At 47.0% G+C, this 21,891-nt stretch overlaps 1 protein-coding gene across 4 annotated transcripts in view; it reads left to right on the top strand.

Moving 5' to 3' along the window:
• Window positions 1-21,891, top strand: part of USP25 (ubiquitin specific peptidase 25) — a 96,542-nt gene that overhangs the window by 11,462 nt on the left and 63,189 nt on the right. For all 4 annotated transcript variants that reach the window (XM_029082778.2, XM_029082779.1, XM_029082781.2 and 1 more), the window contains exons 2-3: window positions 10,733-10,810; window positions 13,820-13,964. In XM_029082778.2, coding sequence (XP_028938611.2) covers window positions 10,733-10,810; window positions 13,820-13,964 — 223 coding nt within the window. The remainder of the gene's footprint in view (window positions 1-10,732; window positions 10,811-13,819; window positions 13,965-21,891) is intronic.

The raw sequence follows: 21,891 nt of genomic DNA, 5'->3' as shown, positions 1-21,891 counted from the left end.
AATAGGAGAGGTGTGACCTAGTGGAAAGCGCACAGGCCTAAGAGTCAGAGGACCTGGGTTCTTATCCTGGCTCCGCCAGTTGTCTGTTACGTTACGTTGGGCAAGTCACTTCACTTCTCTGGGCCTTAGTTTCCTCACCTACAAAATGGGGATTCATTGTCTGTTCTGCCCCTGCTTAGACTGTGAGCCCCTTGTAGGAAAGAGATTTGTCTGTGACCTGATTAATTTGTCCCTGCCTGCCCCAGAACTTAGACCAGTGCTTGACATATATTAAGGGGTTGACAAATAAAATAATAATAACAATAGGAATAAGCAGTCAAGTGTTCATCTCCCACTTTTGGCAAAAGGCCGGATTCCTCGCTTCTTGTTTGGAAAAGCGCCGTAACTGTAAACAGTCTCATTATCAGTCGTTGATGCCTTAGCGCTGTAATGTTGTTTTTTTACAATTTCAAGCTGACCTTTTCATCTGAGAGCAGTTACAAGGACAAAGCATTGGCACTATTTATGATTTAGGAAGGCTGGCGTGATTTGCCCTAAGTGCTTTTAATATTGGATCCAGCAATGGATTTTTGATGGTACTTTTTCAGGTGAATTGTCCCGGGGCATTTCATCGCGTGTCACGATCTTGCGGTAGATTTGTGCTCCCCTGTCGGTAAGGGCGACTCCGATTTTGTCTCCCTCAAAATCAATGGAATATTATTTGCTCTTACTTCTGTTTGGAAAAGGGAGGCTCGTGTTATGGGTTAGAAATCGGGTTCCTGCTATTCAGACCTGCCTCTCTCTCGTCTTCCGACGACACCTCTCCCCCTCTAGAATGTAGGCTCCTTCTGGGCAGGGAATGTGTCTGCCATCTCTGTTAGATTGGACTCTCCCAAGCGCTTAGTCCAGTGCTCTGCACACAGTAAACGCTCAATAAATACGATCGATCTTTGAGTAGCCTCAAAGAGGCCTGAGTAAATCTTTGAGTAGCGACCTCTGACCAAGGTTGGAGTTTGTTGCATTCTGGATCGTACCCTCGCCCTTCAGTCCCCAAACAATATATTCGGCTAACACATGAGAATGCCCAGCGCTTGGGTGTGTGTGTTTGTTGGGGGGGTAGGGTGTATGTGTGTGTGTCTGTGTATGTTTATCAAGAGCAACTTCCTTCCTATTACCCTTGCAAATCATTTCCGCTTCAAACCATGGATGATTTCTCCCAGCTCAATAAATGGATTCTTAGCTGGACTGTGATAGAAAGGGATCAGGGTTTGGGCAGTATCAAGATTTGAAGCGGTTGCAGCAGTTCTGTGCGCTTTTGCAGCGAGTCACCCGGGTGAGGCAAAGCGAAGATGTCTCCCCTCGCCGTCACAGGCTTGGGTTGGGGTGTCAAGGTATAGTCGAGGTGTAGACCCAGCATAGTTTAGTGGAAAGAGAATGGGTTTAGGAGCCAGAGGCCCTGCCTCCGTGACGTAGCTGCTGTGTCCTCTGACTCTCAAACGTGCGCTTTTTTCGCTAGTCCACGTTGCTTCCCCCGTGTAGCTCGCACGTGGAGATGGAGTTTCGGGTTTCCCTGCGTGTCCCAGAAGCTCCAAAAAGCTCCCGTAGTCCCCATCCCCTGCTCTATTTTGGGGGTGTCCATTCTATACCTAGCAATATCCTGGCGGATGTGGAGGGGGCCTGAAGAACACGTTTGATGTTGAGAAAAGCTACTTCTTCACCTGCCCTTATTAAATGGGGAGAGGGAGCGGTTTTTCAAAGAGTCATTCTAATGACCAGTTGCTTTTCCTGAGATAGAAACCTCCAACTCGCTCTCCTTTGTGCCTAAAACAATGGTCCGTTTATCCGGGGGAATTGAGATCGCAGTGAACGGATGCCGGCATACTTGGCCACCCCATTCGAAAGCCCGCGTCTGACATCCTCTCAGCGCCTCGGGTTTCAGAGGTCTCGGAGGGAAGCTCTCCTCAGGTGTGGAGGGGCGGGCTGCAGTCAGCCCGATCTGAAATCCCTCAGAAATGGACCCTGTTCGGTAACGGTGACGCCGACCCACATAGAAACTCCGTCTCTTCTCCTCATTCTTTCTCATCCCCTAGTGCTTGAGGGATTGTTGCTGGTGGCATTTTTTATTTGTGTTTATATTAATGCCTGTTTCTCCCCTCTAGACTGTAAGCTCGTGTGGGCAGGGAATGTGTCTGTTTATTGTTATATTGTATTCTTCCAAGTGCTTAGAACATGCTTTGCGCACAGTGCTCAATAAATGTGATTGAATGAATGAAAGTGTTTTTGGTCCATTCTAATGATGACAGTTCTTTTCGTCCCTACGATTCTCTAGATGGTAGTCAAGCTAGTCACACAAGAGTTACTGAACTAATAAATATTCCACAGACCTTGAAGAAAGTTGCTCAACCCCTTTAGCCTCTCCTAAACTCTCCACCCTTCCCGCTTTATCCCCCGCCCCCTCCCCCCCCCAACATATGCAAGACATTTGGGATGAAAGAACGAGAAGCGCTTTGATAGCCTCGGCAGGAAAGTGCTGAACAATTAATTCCTCCATGCGATTAATTTATAGGCCTGTTTTTTTTTTTATTAAAGACACTTGATTATGTAATGGCTGTTGGTGTCAGGGTTATTAAAAGAAACCCACTCACCCGGCTAGAATTTTAAATGGTATCCGCAATTTGCCAAGTAGGCAACTGGAAATAGTGTGAGGGAAATCCTGCCGCTCCTATTGGTCTGGAGTTCCTCTAAGCAAAGGTGCTGGGGGAACTGGGTGGTTCACATCCCTTCAATGCATCTGCACAGTAATGATAATAATAATAATAATAATTGGGTATTCGTTAAGTACTTACTATGTACCGGGCACTGTACTAAGCACTGGGGTAGCTACAAGCAAATCGGGTTGGACATAGTCCCCGTCCCATATGGGGCTGACAATCCCAATTCCCATTTTGCAGATGAGATAACTGTGACTTGTCCAAGGTCACAGCAGACAAGTGGAAGAGCTGGGATTAGAACCCACTGCTTTCTGACTCCCAGGCCCGTGTTCTATCCCCCAGGCCATGCTGCTTCAGGGAATTTAGCATGTAGGGGGGAGGAGGATGTGTGTGCAGAAGTCAAAGGTTGGGGAGGAGAAGGTTTCTGCTTCAGTGAGGCCCTAAGACTTAGCCCAGCTTGAAAAGTAGCTTGTTTGGTCAACTGAAAAGGGACACTTTCAAGCAGGAAAGGCAGAACAGACTCTGAATTCGTCGCTAGACTGGGAGCTCGTACGGGGCAGGGAATGTGTCTGTTTCTTGTTATTTTGGACTCTCCCAACTGCTTAGTACAATGCTTTGCACACAGTAAGCACTCAATAAATATGATTCGCTGAATGAATGAATATAAAGGCCCAGTGAAGCACGGTCCCAAGCAATACAACGCAGCAGGGGTGGGCTGGTAGACCAGCCCGGGCGGCTGTGGTGGGTGAGGCCTCGTTCTCCTTGAATGGGTGCCAGATGCCAAGAGGTAGGCATGAAAACAGACGGGCTCTGAGCAGGACAAATCACTAATTGCAAGTTCTTTGAAGGCAGGGATTGTATATCCACCTATTCTGTTGGATCGTAGTCCCCCGAGTGCTTAGTATTGTGCTCCGTACCCAGAAAGTGCCCAGTAAATTCCGTCGATTGATTCATGCAGAAGTTCATCCTTAAGGGCAGACTGAGGAGCATGGGAGGTTGTCACTCATAGGTTTTTTCAGTCATACATCATCTCCAAAATTAAATTTAATAATAATATATCTAACTTTAAATTGTGTGTTATACACACACACGCAGAATTTGGTGCTGCAAATGGGATTTGACATTTAGATTTTAATTGTTACTTACAACTTTGGTTCCTGAGCTAACTGTGTGTATTTTTCTCAAAGCAAAATATCATTTGAAAAGCGCTGTGTAAATCAAATCAATAAAATGGGACAACGTGGGCCGGGAGCTGACTATCAAAATTTGGGAAGAAGAGGCTGAATCGGCAGAGCCCAATGTGGGACAGCGATTGTGTCTGACCTGATTATCATGAATCTACTGCAGTGCCTGGCACATAGGAAGTGTTTAAACACCACAATTTATTGTTGTTATTGATACTATTATTAGTTTTTGCTGGGGATACTGGAGCACATAAAGCAAACCCGAGAAACTTTGTCCAGAAGTAATTTCTGTTGGGGGGGAAAATAAGTCTGGTTATATATTCTGAGTCAGTTGTGAGAGCCAAGATTTATGGCAGAATTCAGCTGCCTTACTAATAGGTGGAATTAGGTAGGGTAAAAGTTGGTGAATGAGGCATCATCTGTCTTTACAGTGGGTTTTAATTAATGCTCCTAATGAGCTGACTTTAAGTTTAAATGAGTTCATTAGACGTAAGCGGAATAATGAGAAACATAAGGTATTTCTTTTATGCCTCTGTTTTTTGTGGGAACTGCACCGACAGCTTGGGCAGTCTTTAAAGTTGCTACATGAGAGAGAATTAATGACTTTTTGAATGAATGAATGACAAATTTAGGTTTAGAATCAATCAACATGCACCGGTCTGACAAAAAAAAACCATTTTGCGACATGCACTTTTAACTGGACTGAGCATTTCTTTCCAAGGTGCAGGCACTGTTCAACTGGAAAAAAAATGCATGAAAGTTATGTTGTCTGCCCTCGAGCTGACATTTTTCATTTGCAAATTTTAAGCGAAAACTAATTGGGGGAAATCGTCCTAAAGTTTAGCAGACTTTCAAATTAACTTTTTTTTTTTTGAAGAAGGACTTCATTTAGAAATTGTACCCGAGACAACCACATTTTATGAGGCTTTGCCGCTGCAGTCGGCGGTGCACTGCTAATTTTGGAAAATTAGCCACGTAGTAGTTGTTTGAAGAGGGGTCCAGAGACCCCGAGGGGACTTCTTATGTCACCCTCTTGGCCTCAGTTTCTTCATCTGCAGAATGGAGATGATAATACCTGCCTTTTTACCTACCCCCAAGGTCACTGTGAGAGGAATAGTGCAATAGGTAACGTGAGATCACTTTGGGAATAAAAGGATTGTGCCAAAGACTGAAGACATTGTCATCCTCCCAAACTCCAGAGGAATTTTGAGAGCTCTGATTCCACATTAGCTTGGGCAGGAAAGAGTTGCTGGGCGCGGACGCTTCCTATTTCTTAGGGCACTTTAAGTCCGAGGCTGGAGGAGCATAGAACCACCTCTGGTGCCCGATTCATTCAACCGTATTTCATTCGGTCATATTTATCGAGCACTTACTGTGTGCAGAGCATTGTACTAAGCCCTCGGGAGAGTACAGCACAACAATAAACAGACACATTCCCTGCCCATGACGAGCCAGCTGTGGAATACAGTCAGTTCAAACAGCATATATTCCCATCTCCTGAGTCATAACAGTCTGGCAGCCTCCTCCGGCTTTTATATATTTCTATTTGCTTTTCCGCCGTGTGTGTTTGTGTAACTCTATATGTAAAATCAACTGCACAGTCCATTATTTACTCAAGTCGTTCTGGCTGTAAGTATTTTTATGTCTCCCCCCCATTAGGTTCCCGGCAGGGCAACCTGTCTTCTGTTGTGCTTTCCCGGGTGTGGAGTACAGTACATGACATCACGGGGTGCTCAGTAAATACCATTATTCCTGCTGCTAGCCTCAAGGCCATGGCCCTGATGAACCAGATTCCCCAGCGAGGTATGAGAGGAAGTGAGATCTGTTGTAGGCTGAGCTCATTCATTCATTCAGTTGTATTTATTGAGCATTTCCTGTGCACAAAGCTGTGGACTAAGCGCTTGGGAGAGTATAACAGTAAACAGACATATTCCCTGCCCACGACGAGCTTACACTCTGGAGGGGGAGATGAACGTTAATATAAATGACAGATATGGACATAAGCGCTGTGAGGCGGGGAGGGGAGATGAAAAGAAGGGAGCAAGTCAGGGCGATGAAGAAGGGAGTGGGAAAAGAGGAAAGGAGGGACGAGCTGCAGTGAGGTATATCGGCTGGAAAGAAGAAAAGTTTTCCAGGTTCAGGAAGGAGAGAGCTCAAACGATGGAGCTTAGCCTTGGAATGTTGGAAGATTGTGGTGGAGGTTACGTGTGGCTGGCGTGAATCCAATTCAATCAAATGTACTTAATCATTCGTATTTCTATGTGCAGAGCACTTTACTAAGTGCTAGAATGCAATGCAAGAGAATTAGCAGACACATTCCCTCCCCATAATGAGCTTACAGTCTAGAGGGACTTGAGCGCTTACTTTGTGCAGAGCGCTCAGCCTCAGGGCAGCTGTTCCTCAGGCAAGGTGTCAAAAAGAAGAGTGTGAGGCAGTACTGCCCAGTGGATAGAGCGCAGGACTCAGCGTCAGTCATTCAGTCAATCAGTCCTATTTCTTGAGCGCCTACTGTGTGCAGAGCACTGTCCAAAGGGCATGGGAGAATACAGTATAATGAACAGACATGTTCCCTCCCACAACGCGCTTACAGTCTAGAGTGAGAGGAGACAGACGTTCATAGAAATAAATAAATTACAGTTCGACCTGGGCTCCAGTCCTGACTCCGCCAATGGTGTGTCCTTGCGGAAGTCACTTAAACTCTCCAGGCCTCAGTGGCTTTTCCGTTAAAGGGAGATGTGATACCTGCTCTCTCTACCGCTCAGACTGTGAACCCAGCGTGGGACAGGGACTGTCTCGAATCCACCCTAGAGCGGAGCGCATTAAAGCGTCATGGAAAAAAAGAATCCAAAGCAGCCTCAAGCACCGCCAATAGGCAGGGCGAAAACCCAACGAAGACACTCTTTACACGTGCTCAGAGTCAGAAGAACAGTCAGTCACACGTACCGGTCTTTCCGGACTCACTTGTCCAGATGGATTAGGTCCGTGATTAGCGCCATCTTTCCTTGTGAAGGCTATGTATCTGAGCTGGCATGTGCAGGCATAAGTAAATAAAAAAACATTTTGTATAGTATTTAAGCACTTAGTATGTGCCAGGCACTGTACTGAGCGCTGGGGTACATACTAGTTAATCATCCCACATCGCATTCACAGTCTTAATCCCCATTTTACAGGTGAGAAGTTTAAAGGATTTGCCCAAGGTCACACAGCAATCAAATGGTGGAGCCAGGATTAGAACTCAGGTCCTCTGACTCCCAGGCCCATGTTCGTTCCACTAGACTACGCTGCTTCTTCTAACCTGAATCAAGAAAACCTTTCAGTATTTTCAGGGTAGCCCTCTCCATCGGCTCTCTAAATGTTTAATTATTTGCAAAGATTACATGTGTTCCCAATACTCCGTTTGACATATTCTTTCCAATAAAGCATGGAGATGAAGTGGTGATAGAATAATAATGAATAAGTCCCCATCCCATCTTGAGCACACAGTCTTAATTCCCCTTTTACAGATGAGGGAACTGAGGCACAGAGAAGTGAAGTGGCATGCCCAAGGTCACCCAGCAGACCCGTGCCAGAACCAGAATTAGAACCCAGGTCCTTCTGACTCTCAGACCCGTGCTCTCTCCACTAGGCCACCTCATTTATGTCTGTGAGGGCTCCAGCCTTGAATGAACAGTAATTGTGTGGTCTTTTTTCTCCCCGAGCCTTAAAAGACAGTATTTTAAAAATGATTCATCATGTGTTGAAAGTGAGTTTAGGAATTAAAATTGGACCTGCAAATAGAAATGATTAAATGATTAAAACTGACCTTAAGAAATTCCATGCTGGAGTCGGGACAACCTGTCTCTTCCTCATGATATTATGATTTTCATCCCAGGTTTTCTCCCTGAAACTGGCTACCGTTTAAGCATTTTATAGCATATCTATCAATCAGTCAATCACTGCTTTTTGTCGAGCACTTCCTGTGTGCAGAGCACTGTGTTAAGCGCTTGGGAGAGTACAGTATAATAGAGTTGGTAGACAAAATCCTCGTGGACCCCTCTAACATGTTCATTTAGAATCCTCCATTTACAAAATTTACAGAACTGTGACTCGTATTTTTTAAAGAAGGAATCCAAGAGATGGCTTGGAATCTTCAGCCTTTTTTCATCAAGTAGGAGTTAATCACTAGGCCAAGCTGCTTCTCCTGGGAATTGTCCCATCCGGGAATTGTTCTCTTTGGATGGAAAGAGCAAGGTGGAATTTATCTTTAGTCACGACTACCTCAACCGAATTAAGTTGTCTGTGCAAATTGTCCGTGACTTCATCCTGTCGTTTTCCAAGTTGAAAATAGTTTGTGAAAGGTGGATGCTGCTTTAATCCGAGTTTGGATCTGTGTAAGGGAGTAGAGTTTTTGAAGTGATAAAAGGATAATATCTTGCTCCGTGAGTTGGTTTTAAAAGATTTGAAACTGGTTTGCTATCTGCCAACGTAAAAGCCGTACAGGCATCCCAGTGCCTTTCAAAATTGGGTTTTTTGCATCTGTGTCTCTCTCTGTCCCTCCTTTTCTCCCGCCTTTCCATCCTCTTTTCAACAGATTCTAAAATTTAGCATTTTGTGTTTTGCAAGAGCAGTTTTTGGTGGGTGTCAGTGTACATCTTTGACACTATTCTGCTGTGCCAGCAGGCAGCGTGGAAAAGGTGGAAAAGGTTAAAGAATCTGCTGAAGTGTTGGGGTTGGAGAGGAGTAACTGTGGTCTTCCAAGACTAGGTCCATTTCTGAAGTGTCTTGATCCACGAAGGAGAGGAGCAAGAGACGGGTTGCTTATGCAGTCTGTGCATCTCCCTTCAAAGGCGTCGATCGGATTCGCTTTTATGCTCGGACGATTTGAATCTCCGATGGGGAACTGGAAGCTTTTGACTTGAACAGGCAGTGAAGGATGTCAGCTGGGTGCTATTTCAAAGAGGATAAAAAAAAAAAGAGGAAAGAGTAGACGTGACCCGGAGTGCTTTTTGCAGATGGTTATCAGGGGTTACAGATCGTGGGAAGAGACGGACGGATCTCGATCCATATATTTGCTCCTCTCTGGATTGTTCCCGATGCGCAGGACCTTTCTGTTCTCCTCATTTCTCCATTCAGTCACACCGTGGGGCATCTCCTTCCCTGGGTCTTCCTTTGAGGTGGGTTCTGGTTTGCCCCCACTTACTGAGAAGCAGCGAGGCCTAGTGGGTAGAGGGTTCTAATCCCGGCTCTGCCACTTGCCTGCTGTGTGACCTTGGGCGAGTGAATTTGCTTCTCTGGGGCTCAGTTACATCATCTGGAAAATGGGGATTGAGACTGATCCCCATGTGGGACAGGGACTGCGTCCCACCCGATAAACTTGTGTCTACTCCGATCTTCGTACCTCATTCGTTCAATAGTATTTATTGAGCGCGTACTATGTGCGGAGTACCGTACTAAGCACTTGGAATGTACAGTTGGGCAAAAGATAGAGACAATCCCTACCCAGTGACGGGCTCCCAGTACCTCGCATGGCACATAATAAGCACTTGACAAATACCACAATAATTATTATTATTACTATTCTCTGGGCCTCAGTTATCTCATCTGTAAAATGGGCATTCAGATCGTGACCCCTAGATGGGACAGGGACTGTGCCCAACCCGATTACTTTGAATCTACTATCTACCCCAGCGTTCAGTACAGTGCCTGGCACATAGTAAGCGCTTAACAAATACCACAATTATTATTATTTTTATTACTGGGCCCGAGCCTACACACAGGGACAATTTGAAATGAATCTGTGGCTCTTGGGGTTGCATGTAAGAGTCATTTGGTCCCAGGAGCGGACCGGTATTTTTCTTCGTGATGAACGGATCCCCTCCAAAATCCTGAATTGGGGGTAGATGCCATAAAGCGAAGCGGGAGATTGGAGCTCTGAAAGTAGGCGGTGTGGCCTAGGGGGAGGAACACGGGCCGAGGCTCGGAAGACCCGGTTTCCCATCCCAGGTCTTCCACTTTGTCTCTTGGGTCATCTTGGGGAAGGCTCTGGGCCCCATCTTTCTCATCTGCAAAATGGGTTGATCTCCCTCCTATTTGACTGTGAGCCCCATGTGGGACAGGGACTGTGTCCCACCTGATAAGCTTATATCTAACCCAGTGTTCAGTACATTGTTTGGCACCTAGTAAGCACTAAATAAATAGCCCGGTTTGGTGGTGCTATTATTATATAATTATTTGGAGGGCTGGTAGCACGAATTCTGACATACGGGTACAGTTTTTTGTCCCCCGTTGAGCCTCTCGGAGTGCTCCAGCGCCACCGAGTTGAGCTTCGAACCTCCCTTTTTCCATCCCCACTCTCAAAGCTCTTCAGAGACATAACAGCAACGAAAAAAGTGCTTTACTGAAGTGCTAATGAACTGCAGGGTGTCGGCGGTAATTGCCTCTCTCACTCGCGGACAGATTCCTCCTCCTGTTTTGTGCCCTCTTCTCCATTTCATCTCCTGGTTGAATCGAGTCGTTTGCGAGGCTCAGTCTAGAAGAGTTCAGCAAGTATGCAAGAAATGAATAACCGCGGGGTTAGGGGGACTTCAGTAGCTGGTTGGCACAAAAACTCAGACCCTCTCCCTCTCTCTCTCTCACACCCCCTCACGCATACACACACACCTGCTGGTTGGGGGACGGGAATTGGGGGTCGAACAGATGACCCAGAAGTGGATGAGGAGCAGGAATCAGGTTTATAATTCCCAAACAAAGCCTCCATTGCAGCTGGGAGGGAATCTTGCCCCCGGCCTCCGCCCTCCCAGAGTCCACTCGGTCCTCTCTCGCTACTTGTTTGGGAAAAGCCCTCGTCTGATGCGATGTCTTTCTTTTCTGTTCCCTTAGCACCAGCAAACATTTTTAAATCAGCTGAGGGAAATCACTGGGATCAATGACATCCAGATACTACAGCAAGCCTTGAAGGTAGGGATCCGTTTCTTTCCGTAAACACCGCGTTTCTTTCTTTTTTTCTTTTTTTAATAATTAAGGTGGGAGTGTACTGGCCACCCAAGGTGGCAACCTCGCTGGCGATGCCGGTGAAACCTCCCTTCTAGCCGGATGCCCTCTGAGGATCACCCTTCCTCCGTACTGGCCCTTCCCTCCCACTTCGATTCTGTGTGGAGACCGCCCAACCAGATGTCCTGACCCCATGATACCTTTGTTCTGGAAAAAACTTCAAGAGGAGTCAGTCTGGTATTTATTGAGTGCTTCCTGTGTGCAGAACACTGTACTAGACACTGCGGGTAGTACAGCATAACAATAAACAGACACATTCCCTGCCCACAACGAGAGTACAGTCTTTAAACCCCCGTCGGACAGTCGTTAACAGGTTAGAGAGGATCTCCAATCCGGAGATGCCCACCTCATTTGAAACGCACGACCCCGTTGTGTTGTGAATTCGGTCGTGTGGTGTATTAATGACACAGGAGTCCGGACCCCCAGTGTCATTCCCCAGGGTGGCCCCTGGCTTTGCGCCGGAGGGATCTTACAGAATCGCCGGTTGCAGTGGACTTAACACCTGCTCCTTTGTCCCAGGATCATTCAAATCAAGAGACAGAAAGTGTTGTTGTCCTCTCCGCTCAAAAGGAAATCACGACGCAGGGACTTCCAGTGATAATCAAGCGGTGCCTATGTCCTTCCCGCTGCTGTTCGTCACCAACAATTCAGATGGTTTTTGATTGTCTTGTGCCCACCTAGTGCTTAGAATAGTGTTAGGCACTTTATGATTGAAGTGCATAATGGATACTGTTATTATTGTTCATTTTATGTAGGAAAATACACATTTGGCAGGTTAAATTCAAAAACATCTCTTCACCTGCTCAGTTATCCTGTTCAGTTCCAGCTGCAGGAGTTGGGCCCCGAGTGGGCAAGAAAGAGTCAAACTTCTGCTTTCCATCATTATTATTATTAATGATAATAGTAATGGTGGTATTTTTAAGCCCTAAGTTTGTCCAGGCCCAAACAGAATGCTGGATTAGACACAAGAGGAGTCCCAAATAATAATAATAATAATAATGATGGTATTTGTTAAGTGCTTATTATGTGCCGGGCACTGTACTGAGGGCTGGGGTGACTACAAGGAAATCGAATTGGACCCAGTCCCTGTCCCATGTGGGGCTCACAGTCCAATCCCCATTTTACAGAGGAGGTAACTGAGGCCCAGAGAAGTGAAGTGACTTGCCCAAGGTCAACATCAGACAGGTGGCAGAGCCGGGATTATGGGGCTAAAAGTTTAAGTAGCAGGGAAGACAGGTATAGAGTCTACCAACTCTGTTCTATTCTAATAATAATAATAATTGTAGTTTTTGTTAGGTGCTTATTATGTACCAAGCACTGAACTAAGCCCTGGGGTAGATACAAGATAATCAGGTCCCACGTGGGGCTCACAGTCTAAGTAGGCGGGAGAACAGGGATTGAATCCACAGTTTGCAGATCAGGTAACTGAGGCACAGAGAAATTAAATGACTTCTCTAAAGAAGCAGCATGGCCTAGTGGACGCAGCATGGGCCTGGAAGTCAGAAGTTCATGGGTCGTGCTGCTGGCTCTGCCCCTTGTCTGTTGTGTGATTTTGGGCAAGTCCCTTCGCTTCTCTGGGCCTCAGTTTCCTTACGTGTAAAATGGGGTTTAAGACTGTGAGCCCCATGTGGGACAGGGACTCTGTTTAACTCTTTTATATCGAACTCTCCCAAGGGCTTAGTAAAGTGCTCCGCACACAGTAAGCCCTCAATAAATGCGATTGAATGAATGAGTGAACCCAATTACCTTGTATCTACCTCAGTGCTTAGTACAGGGCTTGACACATAGTAAGCGCTTAAATGGCATTTATTATTATTATTCCCCTCCCACAACGAGCTTGCAGTGTTGAGGACTGTGAGGTAGAGCATCCTCAAGGCCCAATTTACAAACGAGGCAGCAGGTGGTTGTGACAGGCCCAAGGTCACACCTCCCGTTGTGCTCACAGCTGCCCTCTCCCCGTTCACAGGTCCGCGCTCGTTCTGCTGGGCCGCACGACTCTTTTAACTATGACATCAGTTCATTTGCCGCTGTGCGCGGTGTCCCCTATGGAACACGATCAGAGCCAAATTTTGCTCACATTGTAATTGTATTTAAGTCCCAATTGCTTCTCCCCTTTGTGACTGGAACCTGGTTATGTAGTGGTGAGAGAAATGAGGTAGAAAATTTAGAAGTGAGGTCTTAACTAAAGTTGAAAATGTTCTTGTCCTCGAGGCTCTGTGTGGACAGAGAACGTGTATACCAATTCTGTTGGATTGTTTTCCCCCAAGTGCTTAGAACAATGCCTTGCACAGAGTAGCGCTCAATATATAGCTTTGATTGACTACAGTGGTGGCGACAGGGCTGGGCCTAAGCTTGTTATGGGCAGCGATTGTGTCTGCCAACTCTTGAGGTTTTTTTATGGTATTTTTTAAGTGCTTACTATATGCTAGTCACCATTCTCAGCGCTGGAGTAGGTATAGCTTAATCAGATTGGACCCAGTCCCTGTTCCACATGGGGCTTACAGTTTTAATCTCCCTTTTACAGATGAGGTAACAGGCACAGCGAGGTGAAGTGACTTGCTCAAGGTCACACAGCAGACAGGTGGCAGAGCCAGGATTATAACGCAGGTCCTTCTGACTCCCAGGCCCAATCTTTAACCAGGAGCCACGCTTCTTCTCCTTTGTATTGTATTCTTCCAAGTTCTCAGTGCAGTGATCTGCACAAAGCAAGCGCTCAGTAAATAGCATCCATTGATATATCTCGGAATCAAAGTACTTTGTACCAGCAAATCAGAACACAGACGGGACCGATAGACCTAATGGTTACGTGTTTGGTGAGACAAAGCCCAAGAGTTTTCGGGGGGAATGGAGCGGTTTATTCCTTGGGGCCGATCTTTGAATTACAGCGGTGATGTTCTCTTCTCTTGGTGTTTGAAGGACAGCAAAGGAAACTTGGAGTTAGCAGTGGCTTTCCTCACGGCAAAGAATGCCAAGGCCCCTCAGCAGGAGGAGACCACGTATTACCAAACGGCCCTTCCCAACAACGACAGATATATCAGCGTGGGCAGCCAGGCAGACACCAGTAAGTACTTTTCTCTCGCTTGAGCATTTCCCAGGACTCAAAGCAATATTCTGCTTGGTGACTTTCAGAACCCCTGACTACGAAAGAAACAACAGACATCCCTTGACCGATATTTTTTTTTAAATGGTATTTGCTAAACGCTTACTACTTGCCAGGCACCGTACTAAGCGCTGGGGTAGATCCGAGCTAATAAGGTTGGACACAGTCCCTGCTCCACGTGGGGCTCACAGTCCTAATCCCCGTTTTACAGATGAGGGAACTGAGGCACGGAGAAGTTAGGCGACTTGCCCAAGATCACACAGCAGATGAGCGGCAGAGCTGGAATTAGAACTCAAGTCGTTCGGACTCCCGGGGCCCGTGTTTTAATCACTAGGCCATGCTGTTTTTCCTGGGGGTTGTCCCTTCTGGGGATTGTTCAGTTTGGATGGAAAGAGCCAGGTGGGAATTTATCATTAGTCATGTTTAATAGATTTATGTGTATTTCTCTGTAAATAAAAAGGACAACTTCTTATCGAGAAGGAGGGTTGGAGGGTTATTACCTTTTTTGGATGGGAGCCAAGGTGGTGTGTGTTGAACACTGATAGGAAGATTGAAACAACAGCTGTTTTGGGGCAGAAAGGAGTGTATTATTGGATAAGTAAGTATTGGAAAAGAAATTGACCTTTTAAGATGGAATTTATTCATAAGATAATGAGAAACATTTATTTAAGGAGTTTAGCCTTTTAATTATACCTGGTTTTTTTGGCTATTTCCAATATCTGTGAACATGTTTTTTGCATGCCGCAAGCTTCAAATTTTGTTATGTGGTTATAGAAATTGGGATGAAGTGAGAATAACCTATGGGTATTTTACATCTCCTGAAGGCATCCACTTAACCCAACTTCCTCTTAGACAAATTGTGCTGTGACTTCTAAAACCTCTAGGGTATTTGATTTTTTATTATTATTAATATTACTTTACTAACATAATCATCGTTCACCTATTTGCTAGACCCTAGTAAAAAAAGGAGCCTTAGGATGTTGTGTTTCCAGGGAGATGAAAAGAGGATGGAAATGTCGAACCTCTTTCACGGATTGTAACGGAAAGGAGGTACAGTTGGAGGTAATTTAGGGAAGCAGAAATGTCTGCAGTGGGGAGAGCCTCATGAAATCGTTTTTAAGGATAGGACCATTTGAATGGAAGAGGAAGTGGCCGAAGAAATTTAATAGAGTGTAGTATGATTCAGAGAGTGAGGAAAGAAATGATTTGCCTATTTCTCTCGCTTGGCTCTAAGCTCCTTCAGGGGGCGGGTTCTAACTCTTTTTACTCCCCAAGACACTTAGAATAGTGCTGTGCACACACAGACGCTCAATAAACACTACTGATTGATTGATTGGGATGGGGGCTGAATGTAGGTGAGCCCAGAGAGGAAGGCGCTGATGCAAAGGTGACAGGAAGTCCAGCTGACAAGCGCCTAGGACTTCACAGGGAGGCGTGTCAGTCAAATACTTTTTCATTCAAGAGACATCGTTTGCTAATGAATCAGGAGCCAGGAGTCCTGGACGCCCCAAGACCACATCCGGCCCTTAGGCTGACTCACTGTGTGCTCGTCAGCAAGTCCGTAGCCACTTGAGGTCTGTTGGTTCCTTCCCTGTGGTGTTTTCAGAATTCGTGCCCCTGAGTCTCTGAGAGATCCTAGAGAAGATGTCGTTCTTGGCCGTGCATACTCCAGGGTGCGGCTACCCCTCAAGACGTAAGGTCTGGGGGTTCAGCCGCTACTGCGTGACGACCGGCCCCGAGATACAGCTTCACCGGGGGGCTTCCTCCGGGATCGCCTGATGATCCGTCAGTCCTCCTACCGTGCCTCATGGCCGGACACTCAGACAGCTGAGGAAGTGGTCACGGTTTCTCCGCCAGCTAAAATTTTAGTATTTAAAAGTCTTGCTTCAGTTTGAAGAAGTCCCCGAAGGAGCGGGGAGTGGGAAGAGGTGTTCGGAAGGAGCTGGCTTGCTGCAAGGTACTTCGTAAACACGAGGAGAACGTGGTTCAACCCGAATTGGGAAACTTCCTCACTATGATTGAAAGACTCCCACCACAGTCATGGGAACAAGGCTCTGCCGTCTCCTCTTGCGTAGACTCCCACGTCGACGCTCAGGATTTATCGAGCGCTTACTGTGGGCAGAGCACGCTTCCGAGGCCTTCGCAGGGTACAGTAGAGTTACTAGACACTATCCCTGCCCTCGAGGTGCTTAAAATCGAGCGGAACCAACGGTAAAATAAATTACAGGTAGAAGGAAGCAATAAAGTGTAACCATTTGCCCGTTAAGTGCCTGAACTGGCACCTGGCTACAAATATTCTCTTGCTTTCATCCATATTAAATGGTGTGGTACTTTTTTCCCAGCAGGAAAAAAATATTAATATAAGGCAGTGAGCACGACGTGTGCTACCGTTGAGCAAACAAAATGTGGATCAAAAGATAAGAGGGGAAATGGGCAGGCAACTTTCCAAAAAAAAAAAGTCCATGTCATGCATCATTTTGACAGAAAAGTGACTGAAGCCACAGCCATTCGAACTGTCTCAGGTTTGCTGATCCCTACTGTGATGAGGAGTGCTAGATCACGATCTCTCTCTGTCACACATACCTGCCCCCCCCATGCCACTTTAGCTGCAGATTTTCGGTAATATCTCGGGCACCGCACTTCCTTCTTGTGAAAATGCTCCCCGCCGCCCAAGAGTGTAGTTCCCCACTCCATCAGAATTTTTTTACCTGACCGTCCGTGTTCATTTGACCCTTAAGAAGTCATGATTCACTCTGCCTCCGAAGATGATCAGGTTCCCCAGCATTCCTGGTCAATGAGCAGGACTGCTTTTCCAGGTGCATAAGTGATTTGTTTTGCTCCCCGGTTGTCCAATAGAGAGAGAGCCCACCATGAGGCCTGGGAACGTTTTTGGTGGGTGGTTGTTTTTTTTAATGGTATTTTATAAGCGCTAAATAGGTGTCAAACACTGTTCTAAGTACTGGGGTAGGTACAAGTTAATTAGGGTGGACCCACCTGGGTCTCACAGCCTGAGGGGGAACGGGAGAACCTAGACACAGGGAAGGGAAGTGACTTGCCCAAGGTAACACAGCAAGGATTAGAATGCAGGTCCTCTGACTCCCTGGCCTGTGCTCTTTCCACTAGGCCTTGCTGCTTCTCGGCTTGGTTGTTTTAGGTGGGGAAAATGAAACAAAAATGAGGGTTTAGTCGAGATGATTCTGTATTCATTCATTCCGTTGTATTTATTGAGCGCTTGCTGTGTGCAGAGCAGTGTACTAAGCGCTTGGGAGAGTACAGTATAATAGTGTAGCAGGCACATTCCATGCCCACAACGAGCGTACAGTCCGAACTGCCTGTAAGAGGGGTAGAGCCCAGCAGCGCTTAGTACAGTGCTCGGCACTTACTAAACTATTTGAGGGCAGGGCTCATATCCTCAGCAGTGCAATTAAAGAATGATTAATGACAGTAACCCACAGTGCTTTGCAACAAGGAGAGGCTCACCCTTTTCCCTTACGAAGATTACTGTTCACCAAGTTCCATTTTAATAATGCAACAGCGGGCCGGGATACCATTAAACGAAGTCACTCAACAGAGGTGGAAGTGGCTGATGTTCCAGCATGGCGTAGTGGATAGAGCCCGGCTCCTGGAGTCAGAAGGTCATGGATTCTAATCCCAGCTCGGCCACCTGTCTGCAGTATGACCTTGGACAAGTCACCTCACTTCTCTGTGCCTCAGTTCCCTCATCTGGAAAATAGGGATTGAGGCCGTGAGCCCCACGTGGGACAGGGACTGTGTCCAATCCAAATTGCTGGTATCCACCCCGGTGCTTAGTACAATGCCCGGCACATAGTAAGCGGTTAACAAATGCCACAGTTATCATTATTATTACTTCCCCAGTCTCTTGAAGCCAGGCATCACTCCACGGGGTTCACCCTGGGATTTTGGAGGCCAGATTGGTGCCCACACCTCCCTGAAGGTTGAGGGCAGATGGGCAGCTCAGAGCCTTTGCTCTCCTGGCTGGCACCTGGCAAGAGCCTGCCTTTGCTCACCTTGATTCAGAGCCTCAGGTCTATAAAGCGCCATTTCCAGTTTATTCATTTCCCCAGCCCGTGGCGGTTGGAATTTGGAAGCACGTTACCACGTAGGTGGATTTCTAATCTTAGATCACCTCCAGGAACGTGGGGATGGATCTGTCCTGCTCAGAGGTGCCCGGATGCTAAAGCTCCTCAAGGACGAGAATTGTCTTCTACGTATTCTCTTGGAGTCTAGCTATCAATTTTTTTTTAAAAAAAGGTCTTTAAGTCCTAACTCTGTGCCAGGCACTGTACTAAGCGCTGGGATAGATAGAAGCTAATCAGGTTGGATCCAGCCTCTGTCTCACCTGGGGCTCGCAGTCTTAATCCTCGTTTTACAGATGAGGTAACTGGAGGCACAGAGAGGTGTAGTCCCTTGCCCAAGGTCACACAGCAGACAAATGGTGCTGGGTTTGGAACTCAGTTCCTTCTGACTCGCAGGCCTCTGCTCTATCAACTAGGCCACGTTGTTTCAACTTGGTTGGTATTTATTGAGCGCTTACCGGGTGCAGAGCTCTGTACGAGGTGCTTACTCTCCCATGCACATAGTTCGGCGCTCTCCCTCCAGTTGGCACTCAGTGAATAGTTTTGATCGATTGATAGATTGATCTCCTCTGGGGCGGTAGAGTTTTCCGGCTATCGGTCTTGTCCCCCCAGTTCCTCAGCCCGGATTCCTGGCTTCTTTCATCCCAGGTCTCTGACAAGATGCAAGAGCTCTGCGGCCCCTCCTCTTCGAGTGGCTACCGTGGCTTCCTGCTCTGTCCCCTTTTTTCCTGCCCGACTGCAGAACTGCCTCTTGGAGGTAGCGGGGCGGTGTTGGAGGGAGAAGCCGTAAGGTGGTTTGTGCTTCTGTCTCTCCCCACTCCAGTCCATACTTCGCTCTGCTGCCCGGATCATTTTCCTACAAAAACATCCAGGACCCGTCACCCCGTTCCTCAGAAAACTCCAGTGGTTGCCCAAACACCTCCGTATCAAACAAAAACTCCTCACCGTTGGAATTGAAGCAGTCTGTCACCTTGCCCCCTCCTACCTGAGAGAAGCAGCGTGGCTTAGCATAAAGAGCCCGGGCTTGGGAGTCAGAGGTCGTGGGTTCTAATCCCGGCTCCGCCACTTGTCTGCTGTGTGACCTCGGGCAAGTCACTTAACTTCTCTGTGCCTCAGTTACCTCATCTGTAAAAATGGGGATTAAAAAATGTGAGCCCCACGTGGGACAATCTGATTACCCTGTATCTACCCCGGCGCTTAGAACGGTGCTCTGCACGTAGTAAGCGCTTAACAAACAAATACCATAATTATTATTATTACCTCACCTCGCTTCTCTCCTTCTACAACCCAGCCCGCGCACTTCGCTTCTCTAGTGCCGCTAACCTTCTCACCGTGCCCCGGTCTTGCACGTCTCGCAGCCCACCCCTGGCCCACGTCCTGCCTCCGGCCTGGAACGACCTCCCCCCTCAAATCCCACAGACAATCACTCTCCCTCCCCTCAAAGCCTTATTAAAGGCCCGTCTCCTCCAAGAGGCCTTCCCAGACTAAGCCCACTTTGCCTCGTCTCCCACTTCCTTCTGCGTCACCCTGTCTTGCTCCCTTTGCTCTTCCCCCCTTCCCAACCCCACAGCGCTTACACACATCTCTGTAATTTTATATATTTGTATTGATGTGTGTTTTCCCCCCTCCCGCCCCAGACTTTGTAAGCTCGTTGTGGGCAAGGAATGTCACTGTTTCCCGAGTGCTTAATAGTGCTCTGCACACAGTTAAGTGCTCAATAAATACGATTGAATGAATGAATTGACTGAATAAATGCTTCCCCGGAGGCGATGCGCCCTAGTGAATAAAACACGGCCCGAGAGCCAGAGGACTTGGGTTTTAACCTTAACTCCACCACTTGTCTGCCATGTGACCTTGGGCAAGTCACTTCTCTGGACCTCAGTTTCTTCAGCTGCAGAATGGGGATTCGATACCTGTTCTCCTTGGGACTTGACTGTGAGCACTGTGTGGGACAGGGACTGTTTCATATCTGATGAACTTGTTTCTACCCCAACGCTTAGAACGATGCTTGACACACCCTTAATCGAAACCATTAAAAGGAAAAGAATGGGACAGGACTGAAGAGAGAGGCTCAGATCAGTCACATGCTCCTCTGAGAGAGAAAGGAGCAGGTGAGGGAGAAAAGCCCAAGATATTTGTGCCCTAGCCATGAGCCAGCAAGCATGCCACCTCCTCCCATTCATTCGATCATATTTATTGAATGTTTATTATGTGCAGGGGACTGTACTAGGCATTTGGGAGCGTACAACATAACAGTAATCAGACACATTCCCTTCCCACAGTGAGCTTACGGTCCCATCCCCATCGCTATGGTTTTGAGAAGCAGCGTGGCGTAGTGGATAGAGCATGGGCCTGGGAGTCAGAAGGTCATGGGTTCTAATCCCAGCTCCACCACTTGTCTGCTGTTTGACCTTGGGCAAGTCATTTCACTTCTCTGGGCCTCAGTCACCTCATCTGTAAAATGGGGATTGAGCCTGTGAGCCCCACATGGGACAGGGACTGTATCTAACCTGATTTGCTTGTATACACCCCTGCTGCACTTAGTACAGTGTCTGGCACGTAGTAAGCACTTAAATGCCACAATTATTATTAGAGGGGGAGACAGACAATATACATACATTACAGATATGTACATAAGGGCTGGGAGCGGGGATGAATGAAGGGGACAAGTCAGGACGACGCTGAAGGGGAGAGGGAGATGAGGGTCTGAGAATCACGATCTGGAGGAAGCCCTGCCCGGTCAAGAGGTGGACATTTTTCTGCAATGCTGGGATTTGGGGGAGGTGACAGAAGAGGTTGAGCAGAGAAGAGAATGAACATTGCCATGGAGACTAGAAGGGAGGGAGGGTGAGCTTGTGAGGAGAGGAGATGAGCTTTTTCCAAAAATTTAGTGGAAAAATTAGTGGGTGGAAGGAGTTTTTTGTAGGGTTTTTTTTTTTTTTTAATCGGCAGTTTGACAATCTGGATGTTGAAGTGGAGGAACTGGTATCTTCCCCCAGGTCAACACGCTCTGACTCGTCACTGTAATCTGTTGTGGTATGTACGTCTTTCATTAGGAGTTAGGTTTCCAAAAGGGATCACCAGCAGGAAAAATGTTGGAGCACCTAAACTCTGTTCTTAGGGCTTGGGGGCTTACGAAGTAAAAGATGCAGCCCCTACCCTCAAGGAGCTCCCATCTAAAGAAAAAAGCCTAGATCAGAAACCCCCTTCCCGTTTTGAAAAAGAGTCATTAAAAAGCGATTATCACCTTAAATACCCTGGTCGACCCTCAACCAAAACTGCTACTAAAAATGTGGGTATTGTCAGTCTGAGCATCTGTGTCTCTCTTCAGTTTCTGTTACGTTTTTCTAAATCTTGGGCGACTCATTTGACCAGACAGCAGCTTTTTAAGGTGGTGGGAGCTACTGAGTGACTGCACTTCGGATAATGAAGAATGGAATTAGGGAGAGGAGTTAACTTGTCCCCAGTGAAGGAATTAGGGAAGAGGGAGGTGAGGAGTCTGTGCTTGTTGAACCCAGAAATGAAGCGGGGCTCCGACTCTACAGCCCTGCCACTTGTGTCTGGCGTGACCTTCGGCAAGTCACTTCATTTCTCTGTCTCAGTTTTCTCCTCTGAGAAATGTGGATTCGGTACCTGTTCTCCCTCCTCCTTAGACTGTGAGTCCCATGCGCCCGACCCAAATATCTTGTATCTATTCCGGAGTTTAGTACAGTGCTTGGCACATAGTAAGCACTTAAATACCAAAAGCATTTGCGTGGGAGGAAAGAGGCCCTCAGTGGTGGCTCTGTTTC

Source organism: Ornithorhynchus anatinus, chromosome 17 (assembly GCF_004115215.2).
Source record: "Ornithorhynchus anatinus isolate Pmale09 chromosome 17, mOrnAna1.pri.v4, whole genome shotgun sequence".
In the NCBI taxonomy this organism is placed as follows: domain Eukaryota; kingdom Metazoa; phylum Chordata; class Mammalia; order Monotremata; family Ornithorhynchidae; genus Ornithorhynchus; species Ornithorhynchus anatinus.
The sequence above is the reverse complement of the archived record's forward strand: the minus strand, read 5'-3'. Positions and strand labels throughout refer to the sequence as shown.